The sequence below is a fragment of the Sinohyriopsis cumingii genome, chromosome 9 (genome assembly GCF_028554795.1).
Source record: "Sinohyriopsis cumingii isolate HCF-2022 chromosome 9, ASM2855479v2, whole genome shotgun sequence".
Classification (NCBI taxonomy): Eukaryota; Metazoa; Mollusca; class Bivalvia; order Unionida; family Unionidae; genus Sinohyriopsis; species Sinohyriopsis cumingii.
The window spans coordinates 92232382-92251507 of NC_142969.1; the positions used below are offsets into that span (position 1 = coordinate 92232382).

General features: G+C 35.8%; 1 protein-coding gene across 1 annotated transcript in view; it reads left to right on the forward strand.

Moving 5' to 3' along the window:
* The window catches only part of LOC149792242 (uncharacterized), a 46629-nt gene extending 28494 nt beyond the window's left edge, over nucleotides 1–18135 (forward strand). Inside the window, exons 10-17 of the mRNA XM_089969549.1 lie at nucleotides 5282–5625; nucleotides 8295–8430; nucleotides 9168–9339; nucleotides 9512–9600; nucleotides 14239–14369; nucleotides 15605–15756; nucleotides 16230–16422; nucleotides 17813–18135. Of these exons, the coding sequence (XP_089825675.1) occupies nucleotides 5282–5625; nucleotides 8295–8430; nucleotides 9168–9339; nucleotides 9512–9600; nucleotides 14239–14369; nucleotides 15605–15756; nucleotides 16230–16422; nucleotides 17813–18058 (1463 nt within the window). The 3' untranslated portion in view covers nucleotides 18059–18135. The remainder of the gene's footprint in view (nucleotides 1–5281; nucleotides 5626–8294; nucleotides 8431–9167; nucleotides 9340–9511; nucleotides 9601–14238; nucleotides 14370–15604; nucleotides 15757–16229; nucleotides 16423–17812) is intronic.
* Nucleotides 18136–19126: the final 991 nt, after the last annotated feature.

Consider the following 19126-nt stretch of genomic DNA (forward strand, 5'->3'; position numbering starts at 1 on the left):
CATCCGAGGCGGACGCTCTAACCACTAGGCTACTGGAGCGGTCGTTCTAGATAATAACAAACTGAACATACTTAGTAGCCTGGAGAAATATAATTGATTTTTAAACTGTCAATATATACCTCCTTCGCAAGATATTCTTGTCCTTGGTAATGGAGGATGATAGCAAATCAATAATAGTCTAATGTTAAAACTTTTAGTCTCGTAACCACTGTAATGAGACATTTAAATTTAACTATTGCCCCACGTGTGTGAGTGTATTTGAAGTAAGAATCTACTTAATGATACACGAATTTCGTAGTATTCATCCCCATGACAAGGGTCGTGTAGCCATCAGACTGGTGCTTGCCCGAAGGGTAATGGTGTATGGATAAAAGAATGCAGGCTTCCAGGAACCGTTTCCCACCACGTTCAATGTTCATGGTTCATCTTTGGTAATTGCAGTTAGCCACGCCGAAAGTCCTATCGATCTCAGGAGCATCTAAGGATTTGAGTTAGTGCTAAAAAAAAACCACGAAAATAAAAACCAAATACTTGCAAATACAGTTGTGAGCCATATACAAACTAATATGACTGAGAAACATTCGGTCAAACGCATTTATTTTTAAGCAGATAAAAGTCTATTTTTAAATTTTGTTTCTGCATGTGACCAACAGTAAACGACATTGCTTACGAGACTTGCAAAATAGTGTTCGACATTTTATTAAATCAACATTTATCATTAAGTTGTTAAATGTAGCCGATTATTTGTTGTCTTTCCTGACAATGTGCTTATCTTTGCAAGACAAATTAAGTTGCCTGCACGTAAATGCATATTCCCCTTTGTCATGCGAAATGCCAAAATGGTTGTCTTTTTAAAATATTACTTTTTCGAACAACAACGTTAAATTGTATCTTCGTTTTACAACGTGTTATCACCATCGATAAATCAAGTTTTTAAAGTTTAAATCTATCTGGTCAGAACGATTTTCTTGTCAGGGAAACATTTTTTGCCGAGAATGTCTTGGATTTAGCCGTGGGAACAAGATGCATTAATATTGCCGCAACACAGTGGTTTCTAATAAATGATTTCGAGGTAGATCACGTTGACAAATCATTTAAACATTGGCTTTCTTCTGCCGATAACGTAACTTTGTTAAACGTCGCATAACATAGTATTAGCTACACTAACAGCCGTATATACCTATAAAAGTTGATAGTATTCACATCTGGATTTTGCAGCAAATGACAAAGTTTTTCACATTCTTGTTAGTTGATAGGCCTGAAGACTTAAGAGTACTGAGATCGAGCAAATAAAAGTCTAAGCTTTGCCAAATTATTGTAATTGCCTATATACACTGACATTGCACAAAAATGAAATTCTCGTGGCATCACTGAGTGATGGAATGAAATGTAACTTTGATTTGCACAACTAAATACGACCAATATTTTTTGCAGTGCAAACGGTTGTGAGTTAGTACCAGACTTCGAGTATTTGATGGCAGGTAACTGAAATAGGTCGTGTATTACCACGGACGTTACTTCCTGTACATGAAATGGTCGACAAATCAGAGGAATCCTGTATTTCGTGCCATGCGAGTCCATGTCATTTTAAACACTGGGCAGTATACAGGTGTGGTTTACCTGTATGCGTGGCATGAGAGTCCATATCATTGTAAAGCCACGGCAGTATACAGTCGTGGCTTACCGTCGACAAGATTCAAGCCTCAGTTAAATATTTCAGTAACGTCTTTTTTTATAATCACATTTTTTATATATGTAATAATTAATACAATTGACTGATATAATACTGTAAGGCTGACGTTTTTGTGTTTTTCTTTTCCCTTCATTCCCCCTTTGTCGTCACAGTACTGCTCATATGATTTATTACCGCGCAGTACAAATAACTAAATAATCCTGACCAAGAATTTAACTCGAATCATTTTCTTCTCTAAAGCTGCAGTACCCATTACCTTTGGGTTGATCAATATCTTTTACTGAATTTGTTCTACATTTTAAATATGCTGCAGGGTCTATGCCATTCCTTTTCTTGGTTTCGAAACCAGATGCAATAAAAATTATTAAGACTGAATTATATATTGCGAAGGATCCTCTAACTGTCAATGATACGGAGCCAACGGTTTTCACCTGTAAGTTGCAGACTGTCATTTTGTCTTTAGTCCTAAGCCTGTCAGAAGAAGTTAGTAGCCATAATAATAATAATAATGAGGACTTTGTATAGCGCCTAATCTTTAGAAGCTCTAAGCGCTTTACAACATTAAACAACACCTATAAGATAAAAAAATATATAATGATATGATTACAGAAACAAATACCATGAAATTAGAAAACATTAAAAAAAAAATGCTGAGAATATTTAAGGTAGGAAACATTATTTGGTCTTTAAGTTTGTTCTTGCAGTCGAAATAAGTGAGTTTTGAGAGCACTCTTGAACGTGATCACTGTGTCTTTGTGTCTAAGTTAGTGGGCAATTCATTCCACGTTGCTGGGCCCTGGTATGCAAAAGAACGCTGTCCATAGGACTTTGTTTTCATAGTGGGAATAATGAGTATGCGATTGTCAGAAGAGGAGCGTAAGTATCTTGCTGGTGTGTACACATGGGTGAGGTCGGATAGGTATGTTGGACTAGAGTCCGACAGTGAAATGTAGCACAGAGAACAAATTTTGTGTTTGATTCTGGATCGAATGGATAGCCAGTATAGGGTACAGAGCAGCGAGTAGGTGTGCTCTGATCGTAGTATTCTAAGTATGATCCGAGCAGCTGTGTTTTGAACTTTTTGAAGTTTCTTGAGCAGATATTGAGATGAACCAGACAGAAATGAGTTACAATAGTCCAATCTTGAAAGTACTAATGAACACACAAGTGTTTTAGTGGCATCAACTGAAAGATAATAAATGATATGCCCCCTAGTCGCTACTGTGATCAAAAGGCTTATTTTTGGATCGGTCATGACGGGTCCCGTGGCTGTCTCTATTGCTAAAAGACAATGTGAGTTTTAGAAACAACGAGCGATCAGGCCACACGCCCAATCCCATTCGCGTATCGACACACCATCTGGGAGTATAGACTATATCTAAAAGTATAACACGTGAGTAGATACGATATCTCTCAACCGAATCATGCCCTTTTGGATAATTTAGAGCTAACCAAGAACCAAGAAAGACATTTTATAATGATGTACATTCACTATCGGCCAAAAGTAAACCAGACCCGAAAATTTCCTTGTCATCTAATCATTATTGTGAAATTTGTACCACATATGATCACTCTCCGTCAATCGGTGCAAATGGAGTTCATTTTACCGGTAGACTGAGTGACGGACGCACGGACATACGGAAAGACTAGTTTAGGGAAGAATTTTACTGATGACAATGTATATCCAAAACTGTGGATATAATACGTGCTTGTAAGGACATACTTTTAGATACAATAATTATTTGCTTGTGATACAATTGTTGTATCTGCAAAGTTGATGATATGAAGAAACGAAGAAAAACGGTAAATTGAATAAGGTCTTCTCTTTCAATTTCATATTAGTATAATATCATAAATAGCCATATCTTGTTTTGTAATGCTATAATGAATTCAGATATAATTGAAATAGTTAATTGGAAATTTATTTAATATTTCATTAATAAGCAGTGTGATTATGAGTGCGTGTTGTAAATTATAATGAATCTCGACGAGAATTAAAATATATGATAAAGCATGGTGTTTCAGACGCAAGAGTGAAACATTTAAACTTTTCCTTTTAGAAGGGTTTGTGGTGGGCAAGTATGTAAGGAAGGCATATATTGTTTTTAGAGCCATTCTTGTAATATAGAAATACGGGTATTACTTTCGCAATGTTGAATCTTCTCTGGCTGAGTATTTGTAAAACTTTGACCACAAAGTTAATAAAATAATAAGACATTAATTGATGAGGCATGATTTACAAGTTCCCGTCCATCCAAGATACAATAATGACCTACTCTTTGAAACATTTTATTTATGCATTCTTAATTATGCTAGTTATCTAGGGTCAAAATTGCGAACATTTGCCATTTTCAGAGTAGTCTGGCTCATAGTCCACAAGGTATGATTTTATTCTCCCTTTGACCAGCAATAAAACACGGTGTCCACTTTCTTTACGATTCTTCTGTCGACATGTTACCTCCTAAACGTTCTTAATATTATAATTTTACCCATTTTATGGAAAACCTTTTATTTTATGTCCAGATATCTGACGTTTGATAACGAATTCAGTATGTTTCTTCTCTCTCTCAACTCCAGGCCAGACTATTATTTTGTGGAAACTTATCTCGTCTTGGAGTCCCTCTGACCTTGACTTCGGACCTTTTAACGCCTTGATTATAAATTTCCTTTCTTGTCAAAAAAGAAAGCTACTTGCCAAATTGAGTAACAGGAATGGTGGTCAACACAAATTATTTGTGCAGAAATGAAATGAGAAACAAACAGACGGACAGAAAACATCACAAGATACATTCCGTATTATGATCCATCTATGAAAACTAGATCAGAAATATATATTTTGTAAACAGAACTTATCTTGAAGTCTGCAAAAAATCAAATAAGTAGGCGAAGTTATCGGCTTCTTCGTGTTATAAAATGCAGCAATACAATGTTCAATCCTTGCGTTATCGAATTCAGCGAACCCGTAAGACCGCGTCTTATCTCTGTTCGTGTGTTACATGTGAGATAAGTTCAGAAACCTAAATGCGCTGTATATTATAGCAGCGATGGACAATACAGTCTTGATGTGGAAAATTCTGGTAGTATGTTTTTACTTTTGTAGGACAGGTAAGTAAAAGGAAATTGATACAATTCTACAATTTCTGAACATTCATGTCATATATCAATTCTGTTATATTATTATGCATTTAAAATAATTAATTGTGCTCATTTTAGTTGCAGAAAATGTCCCATTAGCGCACTGAAACGATTGAACGCCAATTATTACTTATGAACCAGTGCCAGATTTTCATGTGATCTTGCGTACGGCAATTATTTGCAAAGATTGTTGCTATTCGCATTTACAGCATACATAGATCGGCAAAAGAATCATACTGGTCAAACTTAAAAAGGTGTATTAAATAAAATTAATAAAAAAACAGGACATATCATTATATACCTTGTTCCATAGTTCATCTGTTGCAGCAAGCGGAACTCAAGACAAGTTTCCATGTACTGTCTGAAATAGATTTTAATATATGGACTATATGCAAAATATTAAAATTATAAGATTGCATTCTAATTTCATCCTTTTATTTTAATTGTCGTTAGACGTGGATGGCGCGTCTGGTATATCTTTTGCCAGATCTTACGGCAACCACATGGTTCTACAAGGAGCCCCACATAGAGCTGTGCTATGGGGTTTTGCCCACAAGATTGGGGACAACGTCCATGTAAGTCTTAACAACAATGAGGTCACCACAACAACAGTTATTGCAAACCCACATGGCGGTTCGTCGGGAATATGGAAGGTCAAACTTCCGGCTCAAAAAAGTAAGGGACCGTTCGTTATTCATGTATCCTCAAGCGAAGGATCGGCATCGCTTTCTGATGTCCTTTTTGGCGATGTATGGTTCTGTTCTGGTCAGAGTAACATGGGATTCACAATGAACCACGTAAGTGAAACCAAATATAAGAAACTATAGTCTAGCTTCTGAATTCCCTATATTATCTAAATGTCTTCTAAAGGACAAATTATACTGAACCAACTGGATGTTTTTTCTAGACTTTGTTATTTGACAGTGTAAATCAATCGCTCATGTTATATATATTGGTTGTTGTATATTTTGGTTTTGCCACAAATGCCTCTCATTTGAGGTGGTCATATATTGTTCTAAAAATGAAAATATAATACGTCTTACATATGCATCCAATTTATACTTTTATGGTCTTTAGAGTCTATTCAAGATCGTGCTGATTCTGTCATTTAAAGCAACAAAGATGAATGAAGAGGAATCTTTCCTAACATTGAGGACGATATCATAAACCTAACGAACATAATTAAATGAAACATGTGGATGAAAACACACACGTATGGATATTCAATATACAGTACATAGCTTCAAGACAGGAACATAAAAGATGGTAAATATATATGTCATCGTGGCGGAAACATAAATAATCTGGTCCTAAATATGTTCACAGGTTATGTTATAAAATGTAACGTAAACACGATCGGAAGTACTTACACACGTACGCGCACAGTCAAAATGAATTAATATATATATATATATATATATATATATATATATATATATATATATATATATATATATATATATATATATATATATATATAGCTATAGTGGTCAACAGATACTATCAACTGTTTTGTATACAGACATATTCTCATCTGAACATGTCAAAAGTCATAGATACATAAGTAGAATAAAACCTGCACAGATTATCGTTGGATACAATGGCACAATTCTAAACTGAGGATGGGAGGGGGCTTTAATATATCATTCCGGTTAATTGCAAATGAATTTTGCCGACGATGTTCTCAAAGATGCAAAGAAATTTGAATTACGTATTCTTAGGGATTAGGAATTCCAAAAGGTGTGTGCAAATACGGTAAAAGAGCTTTTGAAACTTAATTTTCGACCTTGGAATATGGAGTTCATTATTTTTTGCTGATAGGAAAGAACTTTTAGTATTTGGTGACCTTAATTCAGTTAGGTTAGAGGTATACGTTTCAGATAGATCTTTTAGAGGCTTATATTGTATCATTCCTTTAAAATGAAGCTTACATTAAGGTTCTGGTAGCAATTACTGACGTCAAAACTAAATATTCGAGATTCGTAATAAAACGTTTTAGTTTTATTCACGATGCATTTGGGGATTTTGTCGATTCTGGATAGATCATAAGTGGATGTGTATCCCAATAAGGCACATCCGTAGTCTATCAATGGTAAAATATATCCCGAAATATTAAGTTCAAGCGAGTTTCAATACCAGTTACGGTGTTGATGAAATGCCAATTCCAGCTGAGGCGGTGATTACTGCAGATACCAAGACGCAAATAACACTAGACACGTTTAAGCCATTTTGAGTGATAAGATAATCTGTGTTAGTGGACAAGCACTGCCTTTGTTACTATATCGATACCTTTCGTTTTACATACATTAATATGCACTCTGTTTTGTTGAAACCAATCTGATGCATCTTTTGAATTCGATTTGCAGAATAGTTTGAATGAAATAAGGATATTTACTAGATATATGCAATATAAAATTGTCAGCGAAGGATCCACTTGTGGGTACACTACATTAAAAACTGTCATTCATAAACCACTGGAAAAGAACAATCTCCAATATAGAGCCTTGAGAAACACCGCTTGAACTTAAACTTGAATAACAAGTTAATACTATAACGGTACAAACAACCTGTTTTATGTTAGTAAGATATTAGATGAGTCAAGTAACTTAGTTTAAAGAAACTTGTAGTAACCACTGGTCTATAAATTTCGTCAATGCAGTTTGATATCATTGCTTCTGTCCGAAACCTGACTTCAATTTATGGAGGAGTTGGTTCTTGTTAAGATGTCCAAAAATATGCACACTGACATGTTTCGCGACAAGTTTTGAAATTACAGATAGGACAAGTCATTGTCAATATTTAGATGACTCATTGTTTTCGTTTTCCTTTTGAATCCCGACATGTTTCACGACATGTTTTGAAATTACAAATAGGACAGGTCATTGTCAATATTTAGATGACTCATTGTTTTCATTTTCCTTATGAATCGTAAATAATTTAACATAATGCAGTTGCTACAACCAGTGATGCTACAATAAATTAAATCTTCAATGACTCCGAGACTAACAAAGCGCGGCATTTTTGGAATCTTTTGGTGAATCCCATCTAACCTCCATGATGTGTTAGTGTGAAGTTTTATAATAACATCAGTAGTATCAGTAATTAGGGAGACTCAACAACTAACATGATATGGTACCCTTTCATACACGGATACAGTAAGTTGATATTTAACTTTATATATCGCACGAGTCTCGTCAATTAAATGATTATAATTCGTTCCAAGCAGGCATCAAACCCGTACAAAAAGAAAAGGCATTAAACACCCATCTCCAGTACACCAGAGCTCTAAACCACTCGTTCATGCATTTACCCTTCATCAAAAAATTTAAATTTTGAACATTGAATCCACGGTTGATTTCTGCTTGTAAACGGACATAGTCCTTTTCAACATTCAAGTTCGGAGAGTTTATTTTTATGTAATACTAAATATATTCATGTTCGCATTTGATTGAAATGTATTTGCTAGGTTTTCAACCACACTGAGGAGCTGAATGAGGCTGCGAAATATGCAGAGATTCGAATATTCAATACAAAACGGGATACAGCTGATACATCGCTCACAGACTTGTCGCATGAGTCCCACTGGTACTTGCCAAACTTAAGTAAGATAACGTTATGTATTTTGTTTCTCATTTCCTTACAATCTTCGCCACTTTATTTGACCCTCTCACCATATGATCTAACATTCATAACAAAAGATGCAAGAAAACTATTGTATATACAATAGTTTGAACGTAAAGGTAATGATCCGCTACTATGAAACAGTAGGACATTTACCTAATTCGTTTGTTGATTGTTTCTTCAGAACTGTCATCCCTAAAGCTCATACTCGCAACAAAGACTTTGGGCATTACTGCCTATATGGTCAATGTTTCTATTAAACTTGCACTGCAACAAGCAAAACTTCAAAGACAATATTTAAAAAGTGAAAAAGTGAAGTTGTGATGATGTTAAAAATTTACGTGAACGTTTTCCCTTTACCTGAAGGTATTTTGGTTCAGGTTGCGTGGAATTGTTTCAATATTACGTAAGACGGTTTTGGTGCGGAAAAAAGATAAACAATGAATATAGGGGTTGCTTTCAATTTTTCATAATACATGTTCTAAATATTTCGTTGCTAATAAATAGTTCATAAAATGACGGAAATGAGCCTTGCATAACTGCATTTGTCAGTGTTCCTAATATGAAATATGTATGTGGAAGATGGTGTCAATCAGGATAATAATTGTCGTGCAATATCATAGTAGGCCCTAACATGGTGTCCCTTGTCCGTCTCCTGTTTATTTGATGCGACAGTAAACTAAATCAATCATTACATTTTATCCATTTTTTAATTCAGCAACCCTTGCTAATTTCTCCGCTGTGTGTTGGTTGTATGGCAAGTACCTGTACCCGCATATTCATCGGCCTATCGGACTGATCGAGTCAGCGTGGGGAGGAACAATAATTGAAGCCTGGTCCTCTCACGAAGCTCTGGCAAAATGTCCCTCTTCTGGACACAGAGTCAACAGGTTTATAAGATTTAACGTCATCAATATACTGTGCTTGTCTGTGTATCTTCATCTCTTATAGTCTTTGAGGGTGGGGTGTTCATTGTTAGATGTTTAATTAGCAGGTCGATTGATAGTCTTATATTTCCTTTTCCTTATTCACTCATATGTTACAATTGCTATTTCTTCCAAGGAATGCTCAAAATACGCCAAGTGCCTTGTGGAACGCAATGGTCAGCCCATTGTTACCGATGACTATTTATGGGGCGATATGGTACCAAGGTAAGATAGGAAATTCCTAATAAATTAAAAGACGATGAATTTAAATTTCCGAAGTTTTAAGAAATAATATAAATGAATATGTTTAATATTGTTGTTTAAATATAAATAGCAGATATTTTGTCGACATGAGATTGTACGCTTCCGTAAAAAGTATGAATAAGTATTTTTGTCATTTTTCCACGATGCAGTTATAATGGTTGGTTTAAGACAACTTTTTATCGATCTATTCTGGAACTCTTTAAGAAAAGCACTAATAGTAGTCACATTTTTCGCAAAATATTGATTTAGGCTGCATAAATATATAGTTTTGGAAACTTAAAATAATTTCAAATTTATGCTAATGATATTTTATATATTTGATTTGATTTTCTCAGCAGCCTTATCCATTGAGATGTCATTTCATGGACAAAAATATTTTAGAAATGTAAATGTTGATCTCGTCTTATTGGCGGTTTCGTCAAACTAATGTACATTCAGTTACTATCTCAGATATGTTGTAGCAGATTCAGAACTTATAAAATATAGATTCAAAATTAACATTTTTAAACGGTTTTAACAATAACGTGGCACGCGTGCATTTTTGTATCATTCGCACGTGGGCTCGAATTCGTACGCATTTAATGTGAGAGCAAAATGATCTTGTGTAGAATGCGTTAACCTATATTTATAACTAAAATAAACATCGATTATAATATTGCTATTATCAATCAGTCGATTAGGAAATCATTCATGTGATGATCATGGTTTCTTATTCTGAAACCATATGAATGAAGTTCGCCAAACAATTTCAAACAGTTTCTCGAGTTTCACTGCCTGTAAGCCATCGTCGATAGTGCTCCTGTTCCGTGTCTGTGCTAAGATTCGTTAGTAGATTGAGTTGCCATTCCTGATATCAATCGCTAAAAATCAAAACGAAGCAATCACTGTTGGGTAAATATTTACAATGACCAGGAATGGAACTCGGCATGGAAATAGTTGCAAACTTGTTATTTTTATCAGTAGTGTTTACATTTATTACCATTTAACTTTTTTAAAACAGTTTATCATCCTCGAAAGATAAGATTGTGCTGGCAGCGTCACAAAATATTATATTATAAAAATATGCAAATTGAACTGTCCTTTGTATATAGTATCAGTGTTTGTACATCAGTATATTTGGTCTCCATTAAAAAGTAAAAAGGCTTGGGAGAGCAGAGGTTTGATGTGCTGTTTATCTGGATGTAACAATATACAATATGACAGTGAAAATGTACGGACTAGTTATTTCTTTAGAATCCGTACAGAAAAGTTGAGGAACGTTTGTGAGGTCTGCTTAAGCGACAGGATGGGCTTGATGGCCTTAACCTAAAGCCAACTACAGTTAGTTGGCATGATCATTTCGGTGAGTCTGACTTCCGTGTCTTGTTCCTTTTAAAGAAACCGACCCTCAAAGTGGACGTGGAAAGTACCATATTCAGTTGGTCGGCACGAAGGAAAGTAGGAAATCACATAAGTCCCGTGAAACTTTTCTGACATTGACAGAGAATATTGCGTCTACTAATTAATTCACTGTCACTTTTGTGCATATAGGTAGTAGATTTTCAAATGTAATTTTGTACTAAACAGTAGATTATTATTTCGAACTGAAATACATAGGAATAGCTATCAAATCATGGTTAGAGGTATATAGTTCATATACTATTTTTCAGCGGGAATACAAAATACTATCCAATGTAGATTGATACGTCTGCAGATACACACACACACACACACACACACACACACACACTCAAACCTTTCTATCGAAATTTATATTTAAAGTCAATCCCATAGATATAAAATAGGAGTCGGATATCTGAGAACAATTTGGCTAAACTAGTAATATGAATATGTTGTGCAAGTTTAAAATGTTCTATGCAGTATATTGACATGGGAAAAGGAAATTGTGTCTTACTTAAATAGAGATTGGAAATAAAAACTAACATGCTTAATGCAATAACTTTTGCACGTACATAAATAAGGTCTCAGTTTCCTGGAACTTTAATGTAACTGGCATGCCCTTAAACGAAAAATTCGTAGGCACGTTCTATTTTTAAATTTGTTCTCTTTCATTACTTAGCAGCCGAACGTTTTTGCTTCCTATATAAAATTGTCATAAAACTCAAGGAAATTTGTTTCTGGTATTTCTTTTAATCTCTAGCCCATTCTGCGTTTTCGGAAAGGTACAGCAGATCGTGAAATGTTGGATCACTTGGCAGCTGAATCTCAACATCACTTGCTATCGTCCTTAGACTGACAAGCGTCTTTTTCCTACAAATTAAATAGTAGATACGTGCCACTAGCGTGACCTTTAGTCCGCGGACAATCTCATTGTTCAGGCTCAAGATTTCTTTCAAATGTTTCGCAGTTGAGCATTATAAATTCTCGAAGCTATAAACGATATACTTCTCTCGTTCTGAAATTTTGCTTGTTTGTACATTTCTCAGCAGTAAGCGCCTCGTTTTGTAGTTTCTAGATCTTTCAATAACCCAAGAGCATTATTTCAGGCATTGCGAAATTTGCCTATTGCATTGAGACTGGTTTGTACCGGTGCGAGAAGTTCTGAATAGAGACATATTCGTGAATGCACCCGTGAAAAAGGTTTCCGCGATCGCCATCAGTTAATATTGATATATCTCCGATATCTGTGCGATTTTGTCTAGCAGCTTTTGTTCCCCTTCGATAATTTGTTCACGTCGATAACTTTCTCTGTCTGTCAATGATTATCTATTAACAATGTCCTTGTGTAGACTAACTGATGAACAGGCTAACCTTGCTAGGCTGAAATACGCGTACGCACTTCCAACCAAACATTCTTTCACTAATAAAACCATGATAAAATTAAAGAAAATATCTTCCGGTGTAATATTTATGTCTCCAGCAATTGTCATTTCCTGCAGCTGGCACATATTTCATATGGAAACAAACCGATTACGCCTCTGATTTGGACCTCTAAATTTTGTTTTCATCCTAGTTCTGTTATCAGTATCATTTTCTTCTTAACTGAGTAAATGTTGTTTTAACACATTCTCCGTGGACTTTGACCAGGGTGCATTCAGCGGTGAATTTTAGCCATCGTTGAAGTAACAGTCTTTGGCTGATTTCACGCCTGACGGTTCATCTTTTGCTGCCGTTTTCATGTGCTATAGCCATGACTCTAAGCTGGCCTCGAGTTGGTTCTGGTACAGCAGGGTAGTCCCGGCGGTGTATTTCTATTTGTCCCTTAGCAAGATTATATTTCAGAGTATATGAGGGTTTGCTAACACCACTTTTGAAGTTGACATTCGTCGATAAACGCCATCGATGTTGATATAAACGGCCAGCAGGTCCGGCACCCAGTAGGCAAATTCGTCAGTCTCATCACTGCAGTCGGGTTCCGTTACGTAGATGCAATAATCTTAAACACTGATGCCAGAGATGGTTGGGTACTATTCCAGATAAACGCCGTGTCCTTCTAACTGATTTGTTTTCTTCGGCGAGTAATTTTACTTATGCTGCATATATAAAACATTGTACTTATAACTTCGATCCAGAATCGCGTACCTTTATGACGCGAGGTTCTTTTTAATCAAAATATGACCCCAAGCTGCATTGACTATTAATTGATTGTTTGTTGTGCCCTGGCTGTGTATTATCATATGGGACTGATAATTCCTTGAACGTTCACCATGTTGTTACTAACCACAACAAAACACATTTCGGGGCACAATCTCACGAATTTCTCGATCGGTTTAACCGAGCACTCATCTCTGAACCTAGTAACAACTTTTTTTTCGTGTTAGTTGCTAAATAGTAAATTATATTTTCTGGAGTCCAATCTGTTTATCGGCTACGTATCGCATATTTTCCCGTAGATAGCGTTGGTAGGTACATACAGTAAAAGCAAATATGCTTCCGTGCATAGCATTTGAACTCCGTCACCGTACAGTGGCTTTATATTGTTGCAAAAATAATTTATACGTAATTGGTTTGGACAAATCTAATACCGACGCTCCAATATGTATTGACTTTGTCAACTTTAGTCCGCCGTCAAATATGTTGCGTGTGAACCCTCAAATCCAATCTTGCTCGCTCTCCCGGAAAACGTTGACACAAAGCCATTCCCAAATATTCTATATCGCGTTACAGAACACCGCATTGTTCTTTAGTTTCAAAAGGTCCACTTTAAAATTGTTGGTGGCCTCGTTACCGAGGTTCGTGTTCATTAAATTTAGGACACATTCGATGCGCTCTGCCCATATATGCATGAACACCCGCTGATACAGCTGGAAGTTTTGAATTTGTCCAAACATCACACGCGTACTCATGCGAGCCCACGTGCGAATGTTGCTAAGAGATACCCATCTTATAAGATAGTGACAAAATTGTTTACTCTATCATACGTGCTTGGAAAGTCATCAGTTTGGAAAACTAATAGAAGATTTAGAAGCCTATGAAGTAGGTATGTAAACAATACCAAAAATTCCTAAACATTCTAAACATTCCTAAATTACTTCTAATTTAATGAGTGAAGTACCTCATGCTACCTGATACGGATTGGTCTCTTGAAAACGTAATGTTCAGTACATGCGTTAAAGGACGAATCCATGCATACACTACGCTTCAATTTCCCATTAACAGGAGAGTCCAACTCCCCCCATGCTGATAGGTACGCCTGTCAATTTTCCGCTATGATAACTGACTGGCGGCACAAATTCCACCAGGCGTCGAACGGGGAAACAAATAACACGTTCCCGTTTGGATTCGTTCAGGTAACATACCATACTTAAGCTAGATGAACAAAAACCTGCAGAAACAAATAGTCTATTCTTTTAGGTATACAGATGTTTCAGATTCCAATTTGTACAAGAAAATATTGAGAAAATAAACTTTCACATCAAAATAATGGAAGGGCACAAAAACAAAACAATTACAATGTACATAACGGATATTTGTTTTAAACAATAACAATTACCAAAGAAAAACATATAATTCAATATTTTCCCCATGAGATTAAATTAATATGCAGTGAAAAATAACATCTGAATCTTACGTTTCTTGCTTTGCCTGCATCGGCGAGACATGGTAAGTACTCCGCAAGAGATAAGGATTTTGTTAAAATATTTCTGAAGTATTATAAGTCCAAAACTGTGGGAAGGATGGCAAAAGTACGTGGACTGTGGACCCGGGAAATGATCCTTTCATATTCAAGTAACCTTACGATACAGCAGACACCCAGGCAAGAGCAAGTTCACTGGCAAATATAGGTTAAGGTCGGTTACCGTTTTATTATGTGATCAAACACTGGGAGAGATAAAAAGTACACGCGGATTTAAAATCAATAAGCGCTCACTATCATATTCTTTGGGCCAAATCTCTGTTTGAATCCTCGTTCAAGCTAAGTGTTATTTGAATTTGTTGGTTAAAATTTCAGTAAAATTTCGTTTCGTGTGTTCACGAATCAAACTCTGGAATGACTATGCATGAAACCTGGTTCGGTCTGTATTTTAAATCAGTAAGCAATGCATATTGATATTTACACACATTAACGGCCTTTGTGACCCTATGGCAAAGTCAGAGTGATTGCAAAACTATTTCAAATTGTTTTTATCATATTTATCTGCATGGTCGGAGATTCCAATCACTGAAGGATAGTTATCATACTTGGACCGAGGAGTCAGTAAGCATTGTTCCTATACGCCCATTCAAATCACCCGTTTTATGCTTTTGAGGCAAGCTCAAGGTCATTTGAATACGAACACATATCTATATCGGTAAGGGATTCAGGAGGCACACATAATTCCTTGATATTTCTTCTTGTTTATGTTACATACGGTCTTTCGATTATTGTGAAACTCAAGTAAAGTCCTTAAAAGTTAACCTTTTATTTGTTTACTTTTTCTTTTCTTACAAATTGTATATGATTTGTTCCTCTATCCAAGTTCGGTAATAGGTCCAATTAATGCAAAATCTAGGATTCATATATATATTAATTTGCATTTCATAGCTAGCAGGTAATGGTAACGACACCAACAGAGGGTTTCCAGACTTACGGTGGGCACAGACTGCCAACTACGGACATGTTCCCAACGCTCAACTTCAGAATGTCTTCATGTCCGTGGCAATGGACCTTCCTGACTTCCACTCGCCATATGGATCGTGTGTATACCAGTTTGGCTGTATATCAGCAAACGTCTTTCTATTGGTAGTTAATAAGTGGCAAAGTTTATTATTCTTTCTACATTCTCCATTCAATCCAAGGAAATGTTCTAACCATACTTTTGTAGAATCTATTCAAAAGTAAGAGTGTGTCCGTTGCTATTTAAAACATCGAGGTTATTCTCCATTCGCCATACCATTCTTTATCTAGATGCTTGTGAGCTTTTCGATAACGTTTCCATTTTCTCCTAACGTGTTTTCTTGTGCATAACGAGAGCCGAACGACAAATTGACATATTCCAATAGAGAAACCATTGGCTAGGTACTTCATTGGGTAGATTCTTCGCCAGACATGACTCATCTTAGTATAGCAGTAAAATTTAATTCAAAGATTATTTCTAATTAAACATAAATGATAGCTGGTCAACATTGCACGATGCTGATTAGTAGATAATAATAATATTGTAATTCAGAGTCCATCCTCGTGACAAGGAAGATGTAGCCAGTAGGCTGGTTCTTGCAGCAAGGGCCGTTGCTTATGGGGAAAATGGTTTAGACTTCCAGGGCCCGAATCCCACAAAGTTTACTGTCCATGGGTCATCGCTAGAAATTGAATTCAGCCAAGGAAACAGTCCAATTGAAGTTCGCAGCAACTCTGGATTTGAGGTATTGTGAAGTTACAACATGAAAAGGGTCTCGGTATTTATAGTAGATAATGGATGGATAGCAAATTGTTGTCGGAGAGATATTCTCTTTTGAAGATTATCTGCAATGCAGCAATTATTTTGCCTGAATACTGGTTTCTTAAATTGTCCAAAATCTAGCTTATCCCCTAAATGTATTAGCGAAATATGGTGATTTATTATTTGAAACAGTAGACTCCTAAGGAAAACTCATTAATTAACTGCGAGTTTTACAAACTGAAGCAAGGAACAAGAGATAAATTGGTTGATTTATTTGCGAGGATTTTAAAACTTATTAGACCGACACATTTTTGCAAATATAGCGTTCTTCGAGGGGTTTACATTACTTTCATACGAGATTAGCATTTTACGATACTTATTTCGCCGAAATTGACTAAGGTTATTGCATGCACTTGAATTAAGGCATCGTTTAGTACTATTGCACATTTGTTCTTAAACAATGCTTCGTGTACCAGACTGCATGACACACGATGCATGATTTTTTTTTAATTCCTTCAACTGTCTTTCCTAAAAGTGAACAGTGCCTCTTGGATTCAACAAGACAATGGAAATATAATGATGTATAGGTGTATTTCATGATCAAAGCAGTGTATCATATGCTTTCTAATGTAATCCATAGATTTCATTTCGTCGCCAGCAACATGTGCACTTCACCTCCAAAAGATAAGGAAAATGCCATACATTCCGTTCAGTGGCCGATCTATCTGTTTTTGGAATTATGCAGTATATGATATGTAAACATGTGGACATAAAGCTTTAGGTCAGTGTTGTCAAACATACGACCCGACAGGCTGATTAGTATGGCCCACAGACTGGATCTATTGTTAGTGTTCAACTTGTATGCTTATCTTAGTTATGATACGTGTGGCCCGAAAGAAGTAACTTTATATCAAATCCTGACAGCCATATCAAATGATTTTGACACCACTGCTTTAGATGGTCATGTTACGTATTCAAGGATATGCAAATATAAGTGTACAGTTACAATGTGCGCACTCCAGAGATAAATATTACGTTACTCGTAGTCTAAGCTAGTCATTAACATGGTTGGTGATTTCTGTCGCAACGGATCTCAATGTAGTGATTTACATATTTTCACAATCCATTCAATGTCCCATGACATGTTGCCTGTCTTATAAGAGAGAAATGGGTATGCATGTAACGTGCAACTTTGTATCATATTTCCTGCTGCTTACTTAATTTTGTTGTTAACAATGTGCCTTGATTGTTGTATGTTTACAAGTGTTAGAGGCATAATTTGTGATTATTTTTGACTAATCGTCTTCAGACATATCTTCTGCTAATTGTCGTCTTCCTGTTTATGTCGCATTATTTTCCTTTATTGTGCCCAGATCTGCTGTACACATTCTACGGACACTAACTATCAATGTCCAACAACCAGTGGATGGTCTGGTGCAAAAATAACATCACATAGTTCATCGTCCATTACTCTTGACGTCACTTCCTGTACCGCACATGGCAGTCACATCAGAGGAGTTCGGTATGCGTGGCACGAGGGTCCATGTCAATTTAAACTCTGTGCAATTTACGGACGTGATAACGATCTGCCAGCGCCACCTTTCAAGCATCATTTATAGGAATCATCGATGAATTCCTGCAAGTTTTAGAGAAATTGTGCATGGTGTGTATCCAAACATCTACTATTTTGGACGGTTAATAAAATTGGCTTGATAAAAGTCAGAGTTTGTTACGTTATTATTTGTACTTTTTCTATATTTCGTTTTTGGTTTGAATTGCTGAGTGACAAATTCACTTACTAACTTGCCAAGTACATATAGTAGGTAAATAAAAATAGACCACAAAATACTACAAATTGACAAAAAGACATATACAATTAACCACCACCACCCCCCCACACACACACACACGCACACACACACACACACACACACACACAGAGAAAAACATTTTATCCAGTTCCTGCACTAGAAATAGAGAAATGCCCAATTAAAATTCCAATATTGACATACAAGTTGGAAAATAAAGCACAGCCGCCAGATTTGGCGTTTCGTTTCTACTAACAAATATACACTGAAACAACCTACTGACAGCTTTTATATTACAGTCCTCGAAAACAAACGACAAAATCTATTAAAACAACATTGTATATTGCTCTAATGAGTTTTCTTAGAATGCATCTGTCTCTTTTTCTTCGTTCAGTCCGAATTATTAATAGCTTTGCACAATTTAACCAATCTGTCCTCCGTGTTCTTTTTTCATGTCTACTAGTTATTAAGATAGCACTAATGTAGTACTCAGATTGTAATACTCTAGTATTGATGTAGTACTCAGATTGTAATGCTCTAGTATTGATGTAGTACTCAGAATGTAATGCTCTAGTATTGATGTAGTACTCAGATTGTAATACTCTAGTATTGATGTATTATTAACGGCAGGAATAACGTAGTAATTTACATATTATTAAGATAATATTAATGTATTATTAAGATACTAACTTATGCTTCTTATGTAGCAGCGAGACAACTTCGTATGATTTTTAAACTTACATGTAGGTAAAATCGACATATTAATTGTTCTGTAAGTATTATTTTATCAAGCTGAATTATTCAGCATTGTTATGAATCTGTTGGTCGAATTTTTAGTACTCTGGGACTGTTTGTATCTTGTGGCGCTGTATTGTTAAG